This window comes from Drosophila santomea, chromosome 3L (assembly GCF_016746245.2).
Source record: "Drosophila santomea strain STO CAGO 1482 chromosome 3L, Prin_Dsan_1.1, whole genome shotgun sequence".
NCBI classification, from domain to species: Eukaryota; Metazoa; Arthropoda; class Insecta; order Diptera; family Drosophilidae; genus Drosophila; species Drosophila santomea.
Window position 1 is genome coordinate 21640336 of NC_053018.2, and position 20571 is coordinate 21660906.

At 38.0% G+C, this 20571-nt stretch overlaps 3 protein-coding genes across 6 annotated transcripts; 2 read left to right on the top strand and 1 right to left on the bottom strand.

Annotated features, from left to right (window-relative positions):
- Positions 1–2: 2 nt before the first annotated feature.
- Positions 3–5593, top strand: LOC120449472 (short/branched chain specific acyl-CoA dehydrogenase, mitochondrial). Its single transcript, XM_039631947.2, has 4 exons — positions 3–162; positions 243–348; positions 3658–4136; positions 4744–5593. The coding sequence occupies exons 1-4, from the start codon at positions 127–129 to the stop codon at positions 5365–5367; spliced, it is 1245 nt and encodes a 414-aa protein (XP_039487881.1). The 5' UTR covers positions 3–126; the 3' UTR covers positions 5368–5593.
- LOC120449474 (ninjurin-B) lies at positions 5587–6351 on the bottom strand. Its single transcript, XM_039631949.1, has 3 exons — positions 6099–6351; positions 5785–5939; positions 5587–5732 (listed from the first exon to the last, which is right to left on the bottom strand). Exons 1-3 carry the CDS (start codon positions 6349–6351, stop codon positions 5598–5600), a joined length of 543 nt encoding a protein of 180 aa, XP_039487883.1. The 3' UTR covers positions 5587–5597.
- A 1695-nt stretch (positions 6352–8046) lies between these two features.
- LOC120449471 (long-chain-fatty-acid--CoA ligase 5) lies at positions 8047–20512 on the top strand. Of its 4 annotated transcripts, XM_039631944.2 has the most exons (9): positions 8048–8184; positions 8249–8340; positions 10714–10905; positions 11346–11500; positions 17235–17408; positions 17697–18874; positions 18932–19160; positions 19294–19467; positions 19529–20512. In XM_039631944.2, the coding sequence occupies exons 3-9, from the start codon at positions 10839–10841 to the stop codon at positions 19664–19666; spliced, it is 2115 nt and encodes a 704-aa protein (XP_039487878.1). In that variant the 5' UTR covers positions 8048–8184; positions 8249–8340; positions 10714–10838; the 3' UTR covers positions 19667–20512. The 4 variants fall into 4 exon arrangements, with proteins under 4 accessions (XP_039487877.1, XP_039487878.1, XP_039487879.1 ...); XM_039631943.2 differs by having other exon boundaries at positions 8047–8340; XM_039631945.2 differs by lacking the exons at positions 8048–8184; positions 8249–8340; positions 10714–10905; positions 11346–11500 and adding exons at positions 13698–13812; positions 15973–16181; positions 16318–16353.
- Positions 20513–20571: the final 59 nt, after the last annotated feature.

Genomic DNA, 20571 nt, shown 5'->3' on the forward strand with positions numbered 1-20571 from the left:
ATGGAAATTCAGTCGCGTGTGAGCAGCCAACTTTTAACGTTGTGGTGTCTCTGGGGATTAGATACGAAAATCCAAAAAAGTCCAGTTTGGCCTCTTGATTAACTTAATTCTTCCACTTCATTCAAGATGATGAACAGCCTAAAGAAACTGCCCGTGCGCATGGTGAGTTGGCCACGCCTCCTAAACCGACACCTACACATGTCTGAAACTAATTATTTTTACCTTATTTACTAATTTTTTAGCTGGCTAACGCTGCACGTCAGCAAAATGCTGCGATGTCCTCGGCAACAGGTCTCCCCCCACCCCTCACCTTCCTAACCGATGATGAGAAAATGATGAAGGAGACTGGTGAGTAACCCTTAAATCTACATAGATAATAGTATTGATGGAACTGTGAGTCCAGTTGTAATATAGGGATATTAGATAGCCATATTTTTTCGAATTTTTATAAATTTTTATGGTGTTTAGTTTGACTTGCTTGTTACGTAACTCCAAGCATCGCATATTATTGATGCTCTTGATATTTGTTATTTATTCCATTTACTACCCAACTGGAAGGTTTGCTGCAATACTATGTGAATTCGTATTTTTCGAGTTTTGCTCTTTTTTCTGCTGATAAAGTGTATTTAGTTGGGGGAAACGCGGAGGAGGCCGCTCGCCAGATAAGCACATTTTATTTTGATAGTAGAAGTAAAATGTCACTAAGTCTCAGTGGGCAGGTTTGTCCATTTTCTTTGTTACGTTTGTTACAATATTAAAAGAGTTACAATATTAGTTAGGACTTCCGAAAGTGAAGAGGTATTAAATCGATTTTTCTGATGATTATTATATAATGCTGTAATGCATAAAGTTGTAATGTTGTTAATTTTAGAGTAAAGGAACTAATAATTTTTTTTAGGTAAATGAGAATCATGTGGGGGCTTAGTTGAACATCGTTGGTTGGGTGTATAATGTGGTTATATATCCAAAGTGATTTTATGTGAAAATATTTTGATAATTAATGATAAAAAGTATCAGGGATACGAAATAAAAGATTCAGCCCAATAAGGTCATTGGGTGACATTTTGGTTATGTACTGCAATAATTAGGTTAGCTCTTCAAAACCATACGACTAATTAAAGCTGAAAACTTTCCTTTAGCGATATATGTACATACTAACCAATATATGTATGTATGTACACATTTACATACGTGTACATTTATATGCACATATATATTTTATATTATAAAATTTAAAAACCTACTATTTAACATAATTAGAACGGTTTTTACTGACTAAAATTATAATATGCATGTGTATGTACTACATAAAGATAAGACTTTTAAATTAACCATTAAGTAAAATGAATAAGAAGTGTGAAAATTAGTTACCTCAAGTATTAAATGCTTAAGGAGTTATAATATATATTATATGAACATAAATACTCATATATTATATACATATGGCGTACATAACTATCTGATTTATTAAATATCTCAATTATCGTGTCAAAAGTGCTTAAAAGAATACTGGCTTAACCTAAATTAATGTATTTCTTCTTATAAAGTGCATAATTAGTGTCCGAAAAGCTGCCAGCTTGGCAAGTTCAAGGACTAACCTTATCACAAGCTTTTTCCTAAAGGAAACATTTTCCTCTCACCTTATTAATTCTTTAAAGTATTGTATAAATTGATGATATAAATTCAAAAGAAAACTCACTTCGGTGGGCTAAAGCAAAAAGGGGTGGGCCCGTGACACACGCACACACGCCCGCCCCGCTCACACACACACGTATTCTAAAAATAGCTTTTGCTCGCCGCCACCGCTCAAAAGCGAGTTTCGTCGTTGATATTTCTCGGTTGGCCGTGGTGTTCCTCGTTGAGCGGCCGGCATACAAAGAAAGTAGATTACTAAATCGCGAGTTCGAGCCTGAAATCAATCCGATCCTCTCCTTTTCCCTGGTAGTAGTGGAATTTTCCATATGTACTACTTATATAGTGTCCTTCAGATATCCTTTCTACGTTTTCACAGGTTCACAGGTCAGTCAGCTGTACGGTTCTGGTATTAAACGTCAACCGAATAGCGTTACACCTGTGATAGAGCAATAAATGCGGCTGTGCCACGCCCCCTGCCCACCTGTGGTCACTGTTCTAGTGATCACGCCGGACAATTCGGGGCGTGGCACTTGGTCGGGCGCCCTTCCCTAGAGAGTTGAATTACCTGAGCAGGAGGACTCGTCCTCCCGCCAACCATATAATTCCTAGTTGGGAAGGTTACATTTCCTTTTTATCACCCATTACCTTGTTTTTCCTCCACATTCACTTTTCCTCGTCCCGCTTATCAATCTCTCAACTGGTCTCAATCTATATGGCTTGGCATAAATACATACATTTTTTTACTCGTATGTACATATGTGCGTTATATACAAAAATTTCTAAGTGGGAAAGTATGTGTCTATATGGCCTGACTGTTGCGTAATCTGAGCTGAATGCAAAGTGGCTAAGTGCATGAACTCAAACTGGTTTGTTATATATTTTAAACTACCTATATACATATCATAGGCTTCGGCACAGTTATTATTTGTTAAATTATTATTTAATTATTTATTATTTATTGTTTTATTATTTAAGTAAACTTAAGGTACCTAACAAAGATGAAAAAATAGCAAACACTCATTTACTTGAACGTGTTTTACCTTAAACCAAGTACAGTTGCGCTTCAGAGCTGAAAGCCATAAACTATCCAAACTTAAATACGATAGTTTTGTATTCTTTAGAAATGACAGGATTTAATTGAATTTCATGTTTCCGCAATAAGCCAAACTTCGAAAAGAACATTTATAATTTAACATCGAGCCCATTGGGACACGTCACATCTGCTAGAAATTTCCACACTGACCCCTGTCCATATGTTGGAAAACTAAATGAATATATAAAGGTGGTTAATAATTTAAGCTATTCCCACGAAAGTAAGCGAAAGAAAGTATTTCCAAATGTGTGCAAAACGACAGCAAAGTGAATGAAGAAGGGGCAGCGGAGGTGTGGGAGTCTCCGTGGGTGTGTACCAGTGGCTGGCTTTCCAAGCAGAAAAACAGAAGAACATGAAAAACAATGCAAGAAAAAATGCTTAAAAAAGATCAATAATAAAAAAGCTGAGAGAATAATAGAACTGCCGAAAGAGACAAAAAGAGAGCCCCACGCGATCGGAGAATCTGGTGATAAAAAACACACACACAAAGACTTTTTAACTGATAGACAAACGCGTGTAGAAAAATACCTCAACCTACACAAACAAGAGATCCACAGCAAACATCGCGCCCCCTAGAAGAAAAATAAGTCAAAAAGAATAAAAAGCAAAGAGCTTTAGATTTTACCTTTTTTTGAAAACGTGCAGTTAAAAGATTCTCAAAGCTTTGCAAAAACTTTGACATTAAGCTCCTTCACCGATCGTTAGATTCTTTATCTACACATATGTATGACTTATACTTAGGATATAGATATGAAGTCTCTAGCAATAATATATAATATAAATTAGATCTCTATTGATACTTTTATTTAAAATCTAAGGACTGAAATTTACTCTTAAATAATGAATGCAAAGCATTTCATTAAAGTTCTTATATGAGTTATTAATTATTTAAGAGGCTTAATGGATGGATTGTTTATTTAAACTTCCAGTTGCCAAACTGGCCCAGGAGCAGATCCAGCCCCTGGTGAAGAAAATGGACTTTGAGCACAAATTCGATCCCTCCGTGGTGAAGGCGGTTTTCGAGAACGGTCTGATGGGCATTGAGATCGACACCGAGCTGGGAGGCAGTGGCTGCAACTTCATGACCAACATCATCGTGGTGGAGGAGCTGTCCAAAATCGATCCTGCCGTAGCCGCCTTCGTGGACATTCACAACACGCTGGTCAACTCACTGATGATCAAGTTTGGCAACGCCGAGCAGAAGGCCAAGTACCTGCCCAAGTTGGCCCAGGAGTACGCCGGCAGCTTCGCCCTAACCGAACCCGGTGCAGGATCCGATGCCTTCTCCCTGAAGACCGTCGCCAAGAAGGACGGCTCCCACTACGTAATCAACGGCTCCAAGATGTGGATCTCCAACTCCGATGTGGCCGGAGTCTTCCTGATCTTCGCCAATGCCAAGCCAGAGGATGTAAGTAAATATTCATACTAAATTAAAGGGGACACTAAGTGAGTGATGTGTTTCTAAAACCATTTAAATCAAAAGCAAATTATACTAACGTGAAAAATCATATATTTTTATTAGATTTTTCCGATTATACCCCTTAGCTTCGTTTTCACTTTTTCGCAGGCCCCTAAATGATTTTAAAATATTTTCCGTTGCTAATCTTTTTGTTATTCCAAATGATTGCCATCTAATCGCTCTTAGATCAAAGTTTACTTGATTGCAGATCGTAAAATAAAAAAAAAATAAAATGTTGTTTTTTTATAAAAGGTGGAGGAAACTTAATTCATAACATAATTAATGCCCAATGTTAATTCAACACGTTTTCTTTAATTATATTTAACTGAAAAGAATGTATCTGATGATTACGTAATGCTTTTTAAACTAAAACGAGCCCCATTATTTTTTTAGTCAGTATGAAAAGGACTCCAGTCGATTTTAAATATTACTCATAGCTATTTCGCTTATGTTACATTAGTTATGCATGATATAAATTTCTAAAAGAAAAATTAAAAAATTATTCTCACAAGGAGTTACAAGTTCATCATGATAACGGTCTTCCTTGTTTTTGCAGGGCTACCGTGGCATTACCACCTTTATTGTGGACCGTGAGACCCCTGGACTGATCGTGAACAAGCCGGAGGACAAGCTGGGCATCCGTGCCTCTGGAACGTGCCAGCTCACCTTCGACAACGTGCGTGTGCCCGAGGAAAACATCCTGGGAACCTTCGGCCATGGCTACAAGTACGCCGCCGGCTTCCTGAACGAGGGTCGCATCGGTATTGCTGCCCAGATGGTGGGCCTGGCCCAGGGAACCTTCGACGCCACCATTCCGTACCTGCTGGAGCGCAAGCAGTTCGGAGAGGCCATCTACAACTTCCAGTCGATGCAGCACCAGATCGCCACCGTGGCCACGGAGATCGAGGCCGCCCGCCTGATGACCTACAATGCGGCTCGACTGCAGGAGCAGGGAGTGCCCTTCCAGAAGGAGGCGGCCATGGCCAAGTACTTCGCCTCTGAGGTGGCCCAGAGGGCGGCGATCAAGTGCGTCGACTGGATGGGAGGCGTTGGCTTCACTCGCGACTTCCCGCAGGAGAAGTACTACCGTGACGTGAAGATCGGAGCCATCTACGAGGGCACCACCAACATGCAGTTGAGCACCATTGCCAAGTGCATCAAGAAGGATTATGCGGCCTAAGAGCTCTCCCGATACTCCTCCTCCCCCCTACAAATCCCCCACACAAGCTGAGATATCGTACGTCAGATACGTCAAGTGCATTTACGCGTGGGAACCGCTTCAACAATTTTAACGGGCATCCGTTATCGGTTCCCTCCATGTAACCGTAGCATTTACCACATAGTTCTTTCTGTTATGCATATTGTATAAAATACAATTAAAATATATACACATATACAATACATAATCTACTATTGACTGCCTCCTCCATCCGTCGTGGTAAATGCGGCCAGCAGAATGTTGATCACTGTGATCATGAAAACTCCCATTACCAGCAGATCGTTGGTCCTTTCATAACTTCGGTTCTTGAATCGCTTGAGACGTCGCTGTGAAGGTTTCCCTTTAGTGAGCGGAACAATTGAAGAGCTACTTACATACTTTGAAGATCAGCATTAATCCAACAAAGAGCTGCAGCACCAGGGAAAGTATCACCATAATCATGCTGTATATGTACGTGGATGCTTTGTCGTTATAAGTAATTAAGAATCGCAACTGATTCGCATTCGCCGAAAGCAAAGCTATATCCATTAGGCCTACAACAAATAGATCGTAACAAGATAAAACTATTTGCTTAAAACATGATTCATATTAAAAAGGCTAATATTTTACTATTTCGGACTTGAGAGTTATAAGTTGTACGAGCATTCTCCCAATTTTAAAAAGCCTAAGAGTGAATTGCCCTACGTTCTTACCTTCAGCTACATTTTTGTTTGCAGCATAGCTAATTCCTGTAGATAGATCGCTGGAGCATTTATTGTTTGTTTTCTTGGACTTTTGCAATTCATTGGTGGCTCTCAATGGGAACTGCTCCTCCTCTTTATCCCTTTCATCCACCTGACCCAAATCCCTGCCAGAACCGCAACATGGACCACTGGTTGTACTGGCGAAACTTTCCCCGGAGCTGGGCGAATCCTCCAAAGATATTTTCACCTCGCCGCTATCCATTGTTCGAGTGCCAACCGATTAATAAGCATTAAAATGCTCTTCTTTTAAAGAATGCGAAAAGCTTTTCTTGTTTTTGAGCATGGAAGCCGCAATTGCGGTCTATTAACTGATAAAAGGGAATGACAATGACCGAACTACCCCAAAAAACTGGGGCATCAGGCGACACGAAAAGTATCTGATGGGTTGAGAAACTAACTAATCCTTTGGCCTTAAAGTATGCTACATAATCTTATATAAAATGAATGTAAAGTGGATGTGTAAGATACATTTTATAAAATATACATATGTACTGAGTGAGGTATGTTGACTCAGTTTTGTTGGATTATCCCGACATAAAGAACCCTTTTGTTTTATGCTCCGCAGGGGAAGTCATAAAAATGTAAAAAAAAACATGAATAAACAAGACCCACACTAAAGTAGCGTTGCGTTGCCAAACCTCAAATTCTCTTTGATTTGATTCTTAAAGATTCACAAACATTTTTGTGTGTACTTTTTTTTCCCTAATTATAGATTCGACAAGTAATTATAGATTCCTCGTCAATAAACTTTTAAACCTGACAGACAGCTGCCATGAGTAGGGCAGTATCACATCGCAAAGTGGGAGGGCTGCTAGGACACTTCTAATATTCTGACAGAAGATCTGTACTTCCAAAATATTTTGTAACATAAGAAAGTAACATTTCTTGTGTATACGTGATATTTGTTTAAAGTACCTGAAATATAAAATATTTCCAATAACTTATTTATTATTCATATTTTCTTTAACTTTGTATTTTGGAATATATGCATGTATATAAAACCACTTTATAAAAAAAAATTATAAAGGTTAAATACAAAAAAAATGTAATATTTAATATACATATTTAATATTTATTATTCATGTATATTCTTTTTATTTGATTGCTATGGAATCTAAAGTGTTGAAACACCCCTCGCAACCGTGTCGTACTGCAGGACCGATTGGAGCAAGTGCGTCACGACACCCCCCCGCTTCTCCTCGCCATAAAAAGACAGCCTTTTGTCAGCGGCTGTTATCCTTTGCCCGACCTATCCCCACACCCCTCTAAACTGAACGCCCCTAAAGCAAACAGACACAAGGGCTCTCTCTTCTAGTCTCCGCTTTCTGCCACTCCCACTCCGCCCCTCTCTCTGCAACGATTTGGTGTAGCACGTGCAGTTTGTTTGCCTTTGCCACTTTGTTTCGTTGTTTGTTATGACTGGAGCTGAGTTAGCGCTCTCTCGCAAATGCCGCGCTCTCCTTGGAGCCCCGCACACTTTAAAAAAAAAAAGAGGGCTTAGTTACAGAACGATTAGAACTTGGGAAATAAGTTTTGAAAAAAATCTAGGTATTTTGGCTAATTTTGTTTTGGAGGTTAGATAAACATAATATCAATATCAAATCATATCAATAATTTTGTAATACTTATTCATTAAAAGAGTTTCAGCGTTGGCTTGAATTATCCCGCTCGGCATTTGTTTTTACTTTGCGAAAGTACTTGCAGTTAATTTGTTCAGTGTATGTGCTGGCTCTCTATGGGAAGCGGTGTTCGGTTCTCCGTGTGGCTTCATTCATGCGATTGCGACTGTTGTTGTTGTGCACGCTGTTGTTGTAGCAGTTGCACGCATGCTCAGAACACGGACTCAAACGCAAACGGACTTTGCTTCCGAGATTCTCGGTTGGCAGTTGGCAGTACTCAGTTCTGTTTCGAACGTCGGACCGTTTAGCAGTAATTTTCCGGCCTTCGGTTTTTCGGTATTCCATGCTCGGTTCTAGGGCTTTTCCTCTCTCTTTTCGCCCCGCGCCAACACATACGCCCCCCCCAAAGCGACCCGGTAAAAAATACGATAGGCGGAATCAGCGAGTGCCGAAACGTAAACTTTTCATTGATTTTCCCAGGCTAATTTAGGTGTATGAACAGTCGGCCCGAACCCAAATTTATAAATAAGCCCGACAAATGTGTTTCATCTTGTAGTAGTCCAGATTCGTAGGTAAGTGTTGTTGGTAAATCGGCGAAAATCAATGGACAAAAGTCGCATGTGCCCGCCTTGACCTCAGTAGGCTCCATTTTTTTTCTCGCTCTTTGCATCCTCCTTTTTCCGGCGCACCGCCCCTTTCTTGCCCTCTTTTGTTCCTCCTCACGTTTGGCCAAACCTGATTTGACCCGGCTATCAAGAAACCAGTCTATAAAATCGATGGCCTAAACTCAGTTATTTATATTGCATAATATTCGGTTCTTTTTTTGGGAAAACAATTGTCTGAAGTAGTACCTAACTAAAATAAAACTGTAATTTTAAGCAGACTTGAGGAGTCCTTTATTTAAAGAACTTTTGTCAAAACAATATGCTTTAAAATACATTTTTATTTTTCAACCGAAAGAAATTAAATAAAAAATGCAAATATATGCAAAACTATAAGCATATATGTATATTCAATATTACATTACATATGTAATTTTTAAAGAAACAATTAGGTTAAAGCATCAATCGATGGAAAAAAATCAATTCTATCACGGAGCCTTAAGCTAATAATTCATTGTACATTGGTATAGTGTATATTTACTCTCAAGACACTACCTACATATTTCGCACTTGTTTTTGGCTCGACAGTCTGCATTGTCCGCAGACGAATAATCTGCTTAGTGAGGGGCCTCGACCAGATGTCTGGGTGCAAAGTTTCAGCCGCGGACTGATAAAGGTTCTCCCTGTTCTTGCCGTTTCTGCTGCCCCAAGTCTTATCAGCAGACCAAGAGCTTGGGATGCGCTCCACCAGCCGTCTGCTTATGTGGGTGAAGTGGTTCGGGCTACTCGGTGCTTATGTGGCGTTTGCCCAGAAGTGACCAACTAAAGAGGATTAAATATTAAACACATTGAGTTCCTTCTTTTGTCTGAGCCTCGAAATGGAAATTCCGATGTTTGTATGCGCTTAAAGTGACTTTTTTATATAATTCTGATAAATTCATTTTTAAATTCCCCAGATACAAATTACACCTATGTACATATGTGTATAGAATTTTGCAGGCACATATCAGGAGGCTATATTTCAAAGTTATATTTTGTTTCTATATTGGGATCAGGAAAAATATTAACCTACTCTATGAATTTTGACCATGCTCAAATGTTAAAAAAACATTGATTGTCTAATCGCTTTAATAATTAAAAAGGTTAAAAATTATAAATAGGTATATGTGTCTTCCGGATAAATGTTTACGAATCTAAAGTTTATCGTGTCAGCTTGCCATTGAATTACCATTTGTTATGATAATTTTATTCACTACACATTACAAGTAGACTGGGAAACATTTTTGTTATAGTCGCAAGCATTTAAAAACCTGTTTGAGGCAGTAAAGCTAGAATTGTTGGGATATCCCATCTAACTTGCAATGTGTATCAATATTTTAGCATTAATAGATGGGAAATACTAAAATTAATTATTCAGTCCTGAGAAACCTGTTATTGTAGAATGCAGTTTATGGGAGGTGCTTATGCTTAAGGTCAAGTAATATTAGAAATAAGTACATTTATCAGGAAGTTGAAGACAATAGCATATTTATAATTATTTGTTGTCTCCGAACTTTTTAGATATAAACTGATTTCCTTGCCAACTAAGAATATTGATTTAAAAATATACATATTGCGTATATATTCTACTATTAAGTAGTAAATCCAATTGATGTACATTAAATTTGGGTCGTGAATTCGGTGAAAAATTCATGTATTGACAATAAATTTAATTCAATAAACGTCGACGGCTTTTAATTCCATGAATTATTAATTTTCTCATTTTGCAAGCATTTTAAAAAAGATGCAATGTTCTGCAGAGCATTGGAGAGCCTTAATTGCTGTATCTAGTCTCTTAAGGTTTATTGCTCGTATTTCAGTTGCATTTTTTACGCTTGTTATTTTAAAACTGATAAGACAAATTCCGAGCACAGCAGATAAGGCCATATAATCGCAAAACTGATGAGCAAGTGCAGCCATGTCTATCAAAAATCTGTAGACTTTGAAGTATATTTTTTTTTTGGTTTTCATATCTGTTAGGCTCAATCTACCCCTAATATAACCCAGCTGCAAGTCCAATTAAAATAATTGAACGCATTTTAATTGTTGTCACTTGACTTCTATAAAATGATACATAGGTAGATGAGTGCATATGGATAACCCCCTAATTAGGCGGAAAATGAATGGCATTTATGTGCTGCGGTTTTGGCCTCTGGTTCAGCTTGATTGCGTTTGGAAATTGAGAATTCTAAATGTCTCATATAGCCCCTTCTTCAGTACAGTATTTCCCAACTAACCCATTATTATAAAATCAATTTAACAAAATTTTTACTGATGTGTGCACTTTTATTGATTTTTTCGCAGGCTATCTTCTGTACGCAATCATTAAGCTAAACACGTAACATTCACTCAGGTAGAATGAACAAACTATAAAAAACTACTACTGTAATAGCAAAAAAACAATAATATACTAAGGAGAAACTAAAACGATGACGCCAGAGAAATCGGTTATGGCCTACGTCAATCATTTGATTGTCAGCAATTTTTCATATTTCTGTAAGTATTTGTGTACAAGGCTCATTAATGATTAAAACACGTACATATGTATGTATGAGAGGAAAGCATACATGACCATATATTTATTCAAGTTTTTTTTTGCAAGCAAGCATGTATAAGCTAAACCAATCAAACAATTTGAAAAGCTAATTGTATTAAAACTAATTATATAATTATATTAATATAATATTTAAATATAAAAGTAAGTGAAATATAAATTACTATTAAATATAATTTAGATTTTTGTTAGGAAATGTTAAGCATTTTTTCAATATTTTTGCTATATAAATTTCTACAAATTCTATAATTTTTAAATCTTTTACTTTGGTAGTTTTAAGATTACAATAAAAGGAAATGGCAAGAAAAAGCAGATTGTCAAATATAGTAAAATTAAATTTTGGTACCCCAGTTAATCCATTTTATTTTGGTCACTTCAACAGGGGACGAGATCGATGGGTATCTGTACTACCTGGGAGGCACTTTGGGAACGTTAACCCTAGGAAGCCTGGCAGCTAGTGTTGCATACTACTTTGCAACGAGGCCCGTCCCGGAACGACCGTTAGTGCCTCTGGAAAACCAATCGCCACTGCTAGAGGTATGCTAATTTCGCAATCGATCGACTTCGATCACATCAATTACATCATTTAATGTTCAATTGGGAACTGTTTGTCTTGAGTTTTCTCTGGTTCGGCTGTGTTTGAGGTATAACAGGCATGTGGGCCAAAAAGAGCTTTGATGTGCACATGTCCACAAACACGTTGAGTGCGATCACGAGTCGGATTGCCAAAAACGGACTCTGCTTCGTTGTTGTCGTCACATGATTTTCACACATTTTCCCCATTTCGATTTTCATTTCGCCTTTGTTCTTCGACTTTTAGCCGTGACGTCTGCGCCACAGTGGTGCGAAAGTTATTAAAAATAGCTGCACCACCTCATGCTCTATTTGAGTGCCGAGCAGGAAAATGTACTAATTTCTCTGCCAAGACTGCAACATTCTCGCTGATAAATTATCGAATGACAGCGGCACGACAATAATAAATCTTGTCATGGCTCAATTGGCATTTTCCCCTAATTAGTCGCCTGGTTCTCTCAATTTCGATATATGCAGATATTTTCCGCACTCATCGCCCCACACGATTGTCAGACAATTTCCTCCAACTAAATAAACTCGCCGACATTTTACCCCAAATTGTTGTAACGGACCTTTCCTTTTGTGTTGATGTCATGTAAATAAACAGTTATTGACACAATAGCATATTTCGCGCAATATTTGGCATTGCCAGAATGGCAGCCCCATTTTTCGTGGGTTGAAGGCTGAAAACACAGTGAAAAGCGATAATCGTTAATTAAACAATTGATTTATTGAATGCTAAGTGAACATAAATAAATAAATAAGGGAAAGTTGAATGAAATTGTACGACTTCACCTTCTTCCAATTTTTAAGATTAACTAATTTCAATTGGTTTTTTAATCTCTTAAACTATAGGATATTACAATCTTTACTTTACTTTAAGTATTCAGTATAAAGTATTCTTCTGTAAAGTGCATACCAGGCGATAGTAATAACTTGTTGCATATTAATAAACTGCGGTTAAATCTGTTTAAAAGCAGTAGAGAGACAATAATTTTCAAACGAAATGTCTTAAGTGGACAGCAAGTTCTATTACAGAAATTAGCTTTGAATTTTTTAGCTTGAAAATTTATAGAATGAATTACAAAATGTTCAAGTTTTTTATTTTTCATCGATGTCAAATTCCATCGAACATCCCCCCAACCAAAAGCAAACAATAGAAGACAACAGAATAATAAGGAAATGTCAGACTTTTGACAAGACAGGGCCAACCTGTCTACAAGTGAGCAGATACATTTGCGAGTGCGGTTGTAAAACAATGATTATGTATAATTATGCATTTCTGAATTTCACTCACTTGGTGTGTTTGCCTAGTCTGGTCTGGCGAGCAAGTTCGAATGCACCAGCATTTGGCACACTCTTTCTCCTACATAGAGTAGAGTGTTTTCCAATACAAGTGTGTGTGGACACTAAAATTGCTAATGTGCGCAAATTGAGGTGCAAATGAAACGATAAATATGTGCGAGGTGGACTGGCTATGAGCTAGTGCTGAGTGGATTTAGAATGAAAGGTGCATAAATTAAACATTTATTGAAAATTGAGTAATAGACAGAATGTAAGCAGTTTGTAATAAATTTTAAACAATTAGCAACGAGGCTAATTGCTGTGGGAAACAGTATTTATGTTCTGTTTGGTGATAATATATTTATATATATAATATTTCGTTTTAATTTAATTACCTATGAAACTTTGTATAATATGAAGAACTTTCAGTTTGGATGCCCAAAAAGTAAACAAACGCTTTCTATTTTTGCCGGGCCAAAAAGTGGGCGTGGACCATAAATCATTTTGGTTATTAAAGAGTTGAAACTTGCTGTCACTACCATAACAAAAACTAAATATATACGTAAATTCCCATTGTTAGTTTACAAAAGGGAAAATTGAGACAGGTAGACAACTCGATCGAGCCAACAAAAAATTAGATCAAATCTGTTTAGCTAAGGAAAAAAGAAAAACCATTTAATATCAAAAGAATATGAACGAATGAAATTTCTAGCCGAACGTTGCATTCTACTACATGATCCCCCCGAAAAACCCCTGAAACCCCGAAATCTTTCACTCGATTTTGCTCAATCTCTCTCCCAAAAGTTAAGAAGATTCTTCGGGCCGGCCAAAATCATTTTTAGCCACGGCCAATATTTTACTTCTGCTCCTCAGTTCGAAATTTAACATCGTGACGCGCAGATCGTGGCGGGCTCAAGTCGCAACAATATATTTCAAATTTGAAAAATCTCAAAAAAAAAACAAAACGAAATAACAAGCAACAACAACACAATGTACATATCGCAGATATATGTATATACATACATATATGAAACAAACGTATTTTTTATAAATAATAGCTCGTGTATACTAAACAAAACGAAATAAAGAGCGAAAAAACGCACGACAATTTGCAACAAATTGACAAAAATACAAGCGTTTAATCTCATTACGTAAAGCGCAAGAACCCCAAAAAATGCTCAAAAAAGTGAACGGAAATTCACGAAGAAAAATGAAAAGATTTTCCAAATGAAATCGATTTGCCAAAGTGTCAAAGTGCCGTCGTGTTGCCACGTGAACTCAGCCCCTCAAGTTCAAGTTCACGCAGTTTCTATACTTAAGACATCTAAGAAAAGCGCAGCCCCCAGATTAGTTATATACCTAATTTTAACACGATTTTGATTCTAATTTAGATTGGTGGATGTTGTTGGCTTAATTGGTGTGGTATTTGGGTTGTAAACGGTTGATCTTAACAATACGCCAACACCCCTTATAATTTTATAGCTGTTTATACTTAGAGAGGTCCAATGTTTTTTTTTAATTTCTGAGCCATGTGCACTTTTGAACGTGAATGTTGATATTAGCATCAACCAATTCAATTAAAATTAAAAACATTATTACAATTGCTAAGCTTATTTAAATATAATTCATATTTTATCAAACAATATTCAAAAATTTTACATTTGTTTCTCTCAAATTTTAATTTTGGTTCCTAAATATACATATAACACGTCAGCAATCTATCTTAATCAATCAACCTAAATGTCAGGAAGTAAAGCCACCGCACCTGTTTACCTTTTAATATATTATTTTTTTGTGCTTCGCTCTTTAAAAAAAAAAACAAAAATATTATTTTAATTGAGGAAGAAGTTAGCGGTGGAGCTCTAAAAATATATGTTTTTAAAACTAAGAATTCTGTGAACACTCGAAGTAAATACACAATTTTAGTGCTCTTTAAAAAATATGCCAGCCACCTGGAAACGAAAAATAAGTTTTCTTAAACGACCTTCGAATTCCCGCATATTTTTCCTGGGCTTCGTTTTTTTTTTAAATATGCTGCCATCTATTGATACCTTGCAGATTTAATTGAAATTCTTCTTGGTCCCGGCTGTTTCATTCATTGCTTTTCTTCGGCTCTCACTTTTTCATTGGCCAATAGTTTATGTCCGATTTTATGACCACCACAATTACCATAACTCAAAGATGAATTGCTCATTGAGGAAAATGTTTGTTCTCTGCCAATTGCCTCAAAACATCCCAATGAGGCCCGAAACGCGTTCCCCATGACTCAGTTCCCGATTGTCTCTAAAAAAGTTTGAATTTTCCTCTATTTCTAAGCATGTTGCAAAAAGTATTTATTGCACTCGGATGTGTGTGAAAACATGGTTGGATATTTTCTTTTTTTGATGTTTTTCTTTTATGCCGCCACACACACAAGTCGCATAGATAACAACAGAGTGGAACGTTTTTACCCACAAACGAACTATTTATAAATTAATTTGGGGCAGGCCAAGCAAAATCCGTAGACGACGCCTTGTCGATAATGTGTTGGTCACTCTTTCTTTTTGTCTTGGCCATTTTACACCGCTCTCTGGTTTTTCTTTTGCCAGCCCCTTTTTGGGGCCGCCCTGCAGCTGCCAATATTGAAAAATTATAATGACTGGGCCGCACTTGCCAAAAATATGTAAACGGACAGCCAGGCGTCATAATTATGCTATGGTTTTTGAGTTTTGGTTCTGCTTTTAATTAATTCATTTCAAATTGGTGTAATTCAAACATTCTGTGAGCTTTTAATACGAATCTTACCAGGTCTTAAGTGGATTCATAATATAAAAATGATGTTATTCGATCAAAGACAAAAATACATAATTACAACAGATATAATGGAACAACATTCGATATAAAATAAGCAATAGCCAATAATATCTGCATAATATGCAAAAGGCTTTTTCCACACACCCTTCAATTACAAATCTATTTTTACGAGCTAATTAGCATTTAAACAATCTCGATGCGGTTATGAAATGTGCCTCAATGGAAAATCTATAATTGAAATATTGTACATTTGACCGTTTAAGCACGGGACGCGATTGACAATTAAACAGCAGATATTAAATGCAAATTGGTCAATTGGCAAATTGAAAATGTGCTTAAATTCGTGTTTGTGTTTACAGTCGCTTGGAAAATGTGCGTATAAAATGCCAGATGAAATCTGAACGATCAATAGAAAAAGCCACAAGTGAAGAAAGTGTCTAAAAACTTGCAAACATTAAGTAAACTTAAGAAGTGATAATCCAATTAAAAGGAAACCATGTCCTGTTGCGGCCAAATTACCAGTATACGAGTGCCCATCGAGCTAAGCAATCAGAGCGATGTGCTCAAGGTAACACTCTATAAGGAATTACAACAAAAGAATGAAAAGACAAACTGCCTAACCAGATTAACTAAGCAATCACTAATATATACTTTATTTTGCTTCTTTTATTTTTGTTTACCGTTTCTTACATTTCCTGGGCTAGATCATATACGATCATCGTCAAGATATCCACCATAGGGTATGCCTCATATGCTCCTAGGAAACTAGAACTAGAAACTAACCCCTTACCCCTTAGACTTGCGTCAATAATGAAATATATAAACAAAATCAATTTGGAAAGCACTTTAATCTGTGGAAAACAATTAGTTGTGAAAATACATTTGCATTTTGCTCATTAAAATCGGGCAGCAAAAATAAACAAACTAACTCTTAGGATCCTCTGACCAGAACCCCCCTAACATATTCGCCCATCGCAGAGTATTTTTATATTCGTTCTCGTACATCAACACTTTCGGCCGTTGTGGTTGTTTTTTTTCGCAGCTGTTTACCATAAAGGAAGTGCTCTATGGGCTTTACTTTCGGGTGCACTAATGAAATCCCGCCGAGTGATGGGTTTATGTCTCTAGCCCCAAAATAAATAAAATGAATGATAAATCATAGCGATCGGCTACGTAGATAAATTCAAATGATTATTGAATTTATTGCTCGAACAATTGGCTAAAGTAACCACAAATAAACACACTTAAGGGGAAATGGCCAGATTGACGACGGACTATAAAAGCACCGCATGTTCAAGAAAGTGATTTCCGATTGTATGAACTGAATTAAAACTTGAAATTACGACCATATCCCATGGTGTTTCAGTCTTTTGGCGTCCTATTTCCGTTGATGGCTTTAAAATATATGACAAAGAAATATTGATTTATTATTTAGCTCAAAACAAACAATTCGCATATTGCACCAACATAAATACTCCATTTATATCTACGTACACCCCACCGAACTCTTGATTGTATATATTCTTTTCCACGGTTTTCTACCTCAATATCTGAACGTCTTTCACTCATTTCATGTCCTCGATTTCTCTGTTTCTTTGGGGTCACTTCACTTGCATTGCAGGGTCCAGAACAAATACACGTCTCCAAGTTCTACAAGGAGTCCAAGAATGGCAAGTTCGTGTCCTACATCACAGAGAATGTCCGCACCCTGTACCAGACGTTCCGCGAGGGCGCCTACGCCTCCAACAATGGACCATGTCTGGGTTGGCGCGAGACCCTGACATCCCCCTACCAGGTAAGATAAGCCAAATAATAATTAATATATGTAGTAATAATATATAATAGCATCTACGAAATAAATTAAATAACTACATATGTATATAGAAGCTAGCAGTGTCCTCGATATACGAGTATAGCTCATATACTCGTATATTCTGAGATATTGTTTGTAACACAAATTCCTCTAGTGAGATTCCAATTTTGAATGCATATGTCTATTCTAACATATCAGTTACCACATTAAAAAAAACCTAAACTCCCGTTACATATATTTTAATGTGAACTGTAATCTCTCTTCACTTAGTGGATCAACTATGACGAGGCCCTGCTGCGTGCCAAGAACTTTGGAGCCGGAATGCTGGCGCTGGGAGCCAGACCAAAGCAGTTGATTGGGATTTACTCGCAGAACCGCCCGGAATGGATCCTGTACGAGCAGGGCTGCTACTCCTTCTCTTTGGTGGTGGTGCCACTGTACGACACCCTGGGTCCCGATGCCTGTGCCTTCATCATACGCCAGACGGATATGCAGGTGGTGATTGTGGAGGACGATGGCAAGGCGGCTATGTTGTTGGAGAAGGCGCCGCGTAGTCTGAAGATCATAGTGTCCATCAAACCCATCCGGCAGACGACCCTGGAGCGGGCTCGTAGCCGAGGCATACAGATATTCTCCTTCATCGATGTGGAGAAGCTGGGTGCCAAAGGCAACCATCCAGAGGTGCCGCCGACGGCGGAGGATCTGTGCACGGTGTGCTACACGTCCGGGACGACGGGCAATCCGAAGGGCGTGATGCTCACCCACGGCAATGTGGTGGCCGGCGTCTGTTCTGTGATCCTGCAGATGGGCGACCATCGCATCCGTGCGGGTGATGTGATGGTGTCATTCCTGCCCCTGGCTCACATGTTCGAGCGGTGCTGCGAGAACGGAATGTACTATGTGGGTGGCTGTGTGGGCTTCTATTCCGGCGACATCAAGGAACTAACCAATGACCTCAAAATGCTGAAACCAACCGTAATGCCGGCAGTGCCTCGTCTTCTGAACCGCGTCTACGACAAGATCCAGAATGATATCTCAGCCTCTGGACTGAAGAGAGGTCTCTTCAACATGGCCATGCGCGCCAAGGAGAAGGAGATCGCCAGGGGTGTCCTGCGGAGGAACGGCTGCTGGGACAAGTTGGTCTTCAAGAAGGTGCATCAGGCCTTTGGCGGAAACCTCCGTTTGATGGTCGTGGGCTCCGCCCCATTGGCTGGAAACGTCCTTACCTTCATGCGCTGTGCTCTGGGCTGCTTGGTCCTGGAAGGATATGGACAAACGGAGTGCACGGGGGCCATTACCCTCACCGTTCAGGGAGATTATGTGCCCAACCATGTGGGACCACCCGTGTCCTGCAATGCTGTGAAATTGGTGGATGTACCGGAGATGGAGTACTTCGCCAATCAAAATACAGGCGAGGTGTGTGTACGCGGATCGAATGTGTTCCATGGGTAGGTAAACTAATACAAAAATTATACTGCTATTTAATAATTTCAATTTTCGTATAGTTACTATAAGGATCCCGAAAAGACGGCAGAGGCCATTGATTCGGAGGGCTGGCATCACACGGGCGATGTGGGCATGTGGCTGCCAAATGGAACACTGCGGATCATCGATCGCCGCAAGCACATCTTCAAGCTTAGCCAGGGAGAGTACATAGTGCCTGAGAAAATCGAAAATATCTACACGCTCAGTCAATACGTTAATCAAGTTTATGTCTATGGAGAGAGCTTAAAGGTAATAACCAAAATTGGAAAGAAAACTTTGTTAGGGGAATATCCTAAAATGCTCAAATTATTCATAAAAGAAACATTAAATTCGAGTTTGATACCTTAGTTGATTGGTAAATGTATTTTCCCAATGCTTTCAGAGCTGCATTATCGCTGTTGTCGTACCTGATACCGATGTACTGAAGCAATGGGCCACGGAGAACAATGTACGCGGCACACTCTCCGTCCTGTGCAATAATAAGAATGTCAAGGAACTGATTATGAACGACATGCTCAACTGGGGCAAGCAGAGTGGACTCAAGTCATTCGAACAAGTGAGCTTGTGCACCACCATATTGTAGGTTTCGAGATAATATCCCGGATATTCCATTTCAGGTAAAAGATATCTATCTGCATCCGGATCCCTTCTCGGTGCAAAACGGACTGCTGACGCCCACATTCAAAGCCAAGAGACCGCAGCTAAAGAGCTACTTTAAGCCGCAGCTGGAGGATATGTATAAACACCTGGATTAAAGCAATACCTATGTATATACATACGTAGACATCAACAACGAATCAAACTCAAGAAACTGGAAAGCATTCATTCAAATATGCCTATACTGTTTTCAACTGATGATAACAAAGACTACAGATAAAGATACAGATACGAAAGCGAACTGTCTAATTTTGTAGTATCGACAATTCTTAGCAAGTAAGAGGAGCGCAAGATACACCAGATACAGATACAGATACAATACACAAAAAAGATATACACAACTTCAAACTGACAAGGAAAATCCTTTTGGCAGCCGCATTTTTTTATATTATTTAACCGTGAAGCGAACCTTAATTAATATATTAACTATATATTTCCCTTAAACACTTATGATCTAGTTCAAAGTGAATAGAAAACAATTGCGTAGTCTGAACCAAAACATATATCTATAACATATTGAGAAAAAAGAATAAAAAGAAAGCTTTAATTAACTATTGTATACTACACTCAGCTCTAGAACGAAACTAAAGTGAAGAATCAAATTTTTATTAGATACGCTAAACTAAATTAATGGGAATGAATGTTTATCGCAAATGCTGAGGAAATACTATTAACATACAAATGAACGCCAACCGAGAAGCAGATCAAACCTAATAATGAATGGAAATGATCCACGTCTTTGGACTGCACTGTCTGCCTTACAAAATACCAAATGAAAATTTATTAATAAATTGCTAAAATAATGAACTATTTCATAATAAGAACTAAACAATAAAATATAGCAGCATTGTAATAAAATTATTAAATAGATTCTTTATGTAGATACGAAAGCCAGATAACTCTGAGTAATTTGAAATAAAAATATAAAGAAAATTTTGAACTTTTGAAAACTTTATTTAAATTCGGCGTTGCCACCTAAAGCAAATACGCAATCGCCAAAGCT

Excerpts from the sequence above, each read along its gene's own strand:
- LOC120449472 (XM_039631947.2), top strand. The coding sequence starts at position 127 with ATGATGAACAGCCTAAAGAAACTGCCCGTGCGCATG. Across the intron at positions 163-242 it reads AGAAACTGCCCGTGCGCATG|CTGGCTAACGCTGCACGTCA; the intron begins GTGAGTTGGCCA and ends CTAATTTTTTAG. Across the intron at positions 4,137-4,743 it reads CCAATGCCAAGCCAGAGGAT|GGCTACCGTGGCATTACCAC; the intron begins GTAAGTAAATAT and ends TTGTTTTTGCAG.
- LOC120449471 (XM_039631943.2), top strand. The coding sequence starts at position 10,839 with ATGACGCCAGAGAAATCGGTTATGGCCTACGTCAATCATTTGATTGTC. Across the intron at positions 10,906-11,345 it reads CAGCAATTTTTCATATTTCT|GGGACGAGATCGATGGGTAT; the intron begins GTAAGTATTTGT and ends TCACTTCAACAG. Across the intron at positions 17,409-17,696 it reads CCCTGACATCCCCCTACCAG|TGGATCAACTATGACGAGGC; the intron begins GTAAGATAAGCC and ends CTCTTCACTTAG.
- LOC120449474 (XM_039631949.1), bottom strand. The coding sequence starts at position 6,351 with ATGGATAGCGGCGAGGTGAAAATATCTTTGGAGGATTCGCCCAGCTCC. Across the intron at positions 5,940-6,098 it reads AAACAAAAATGTAGCTGAAG|GCCTAATGGATATAGCTTTG; the intron begins GTAAGAACGTAG and ends TATTTGTTGTAG. Across the intron at positions 5,733-5,784 it reads GATTAATGCTGATCTTCAAA|CGACGTCTCAAGCGATTCAA; the intron begins GTATGTAAGTAG and ends AAACCTTCACAG.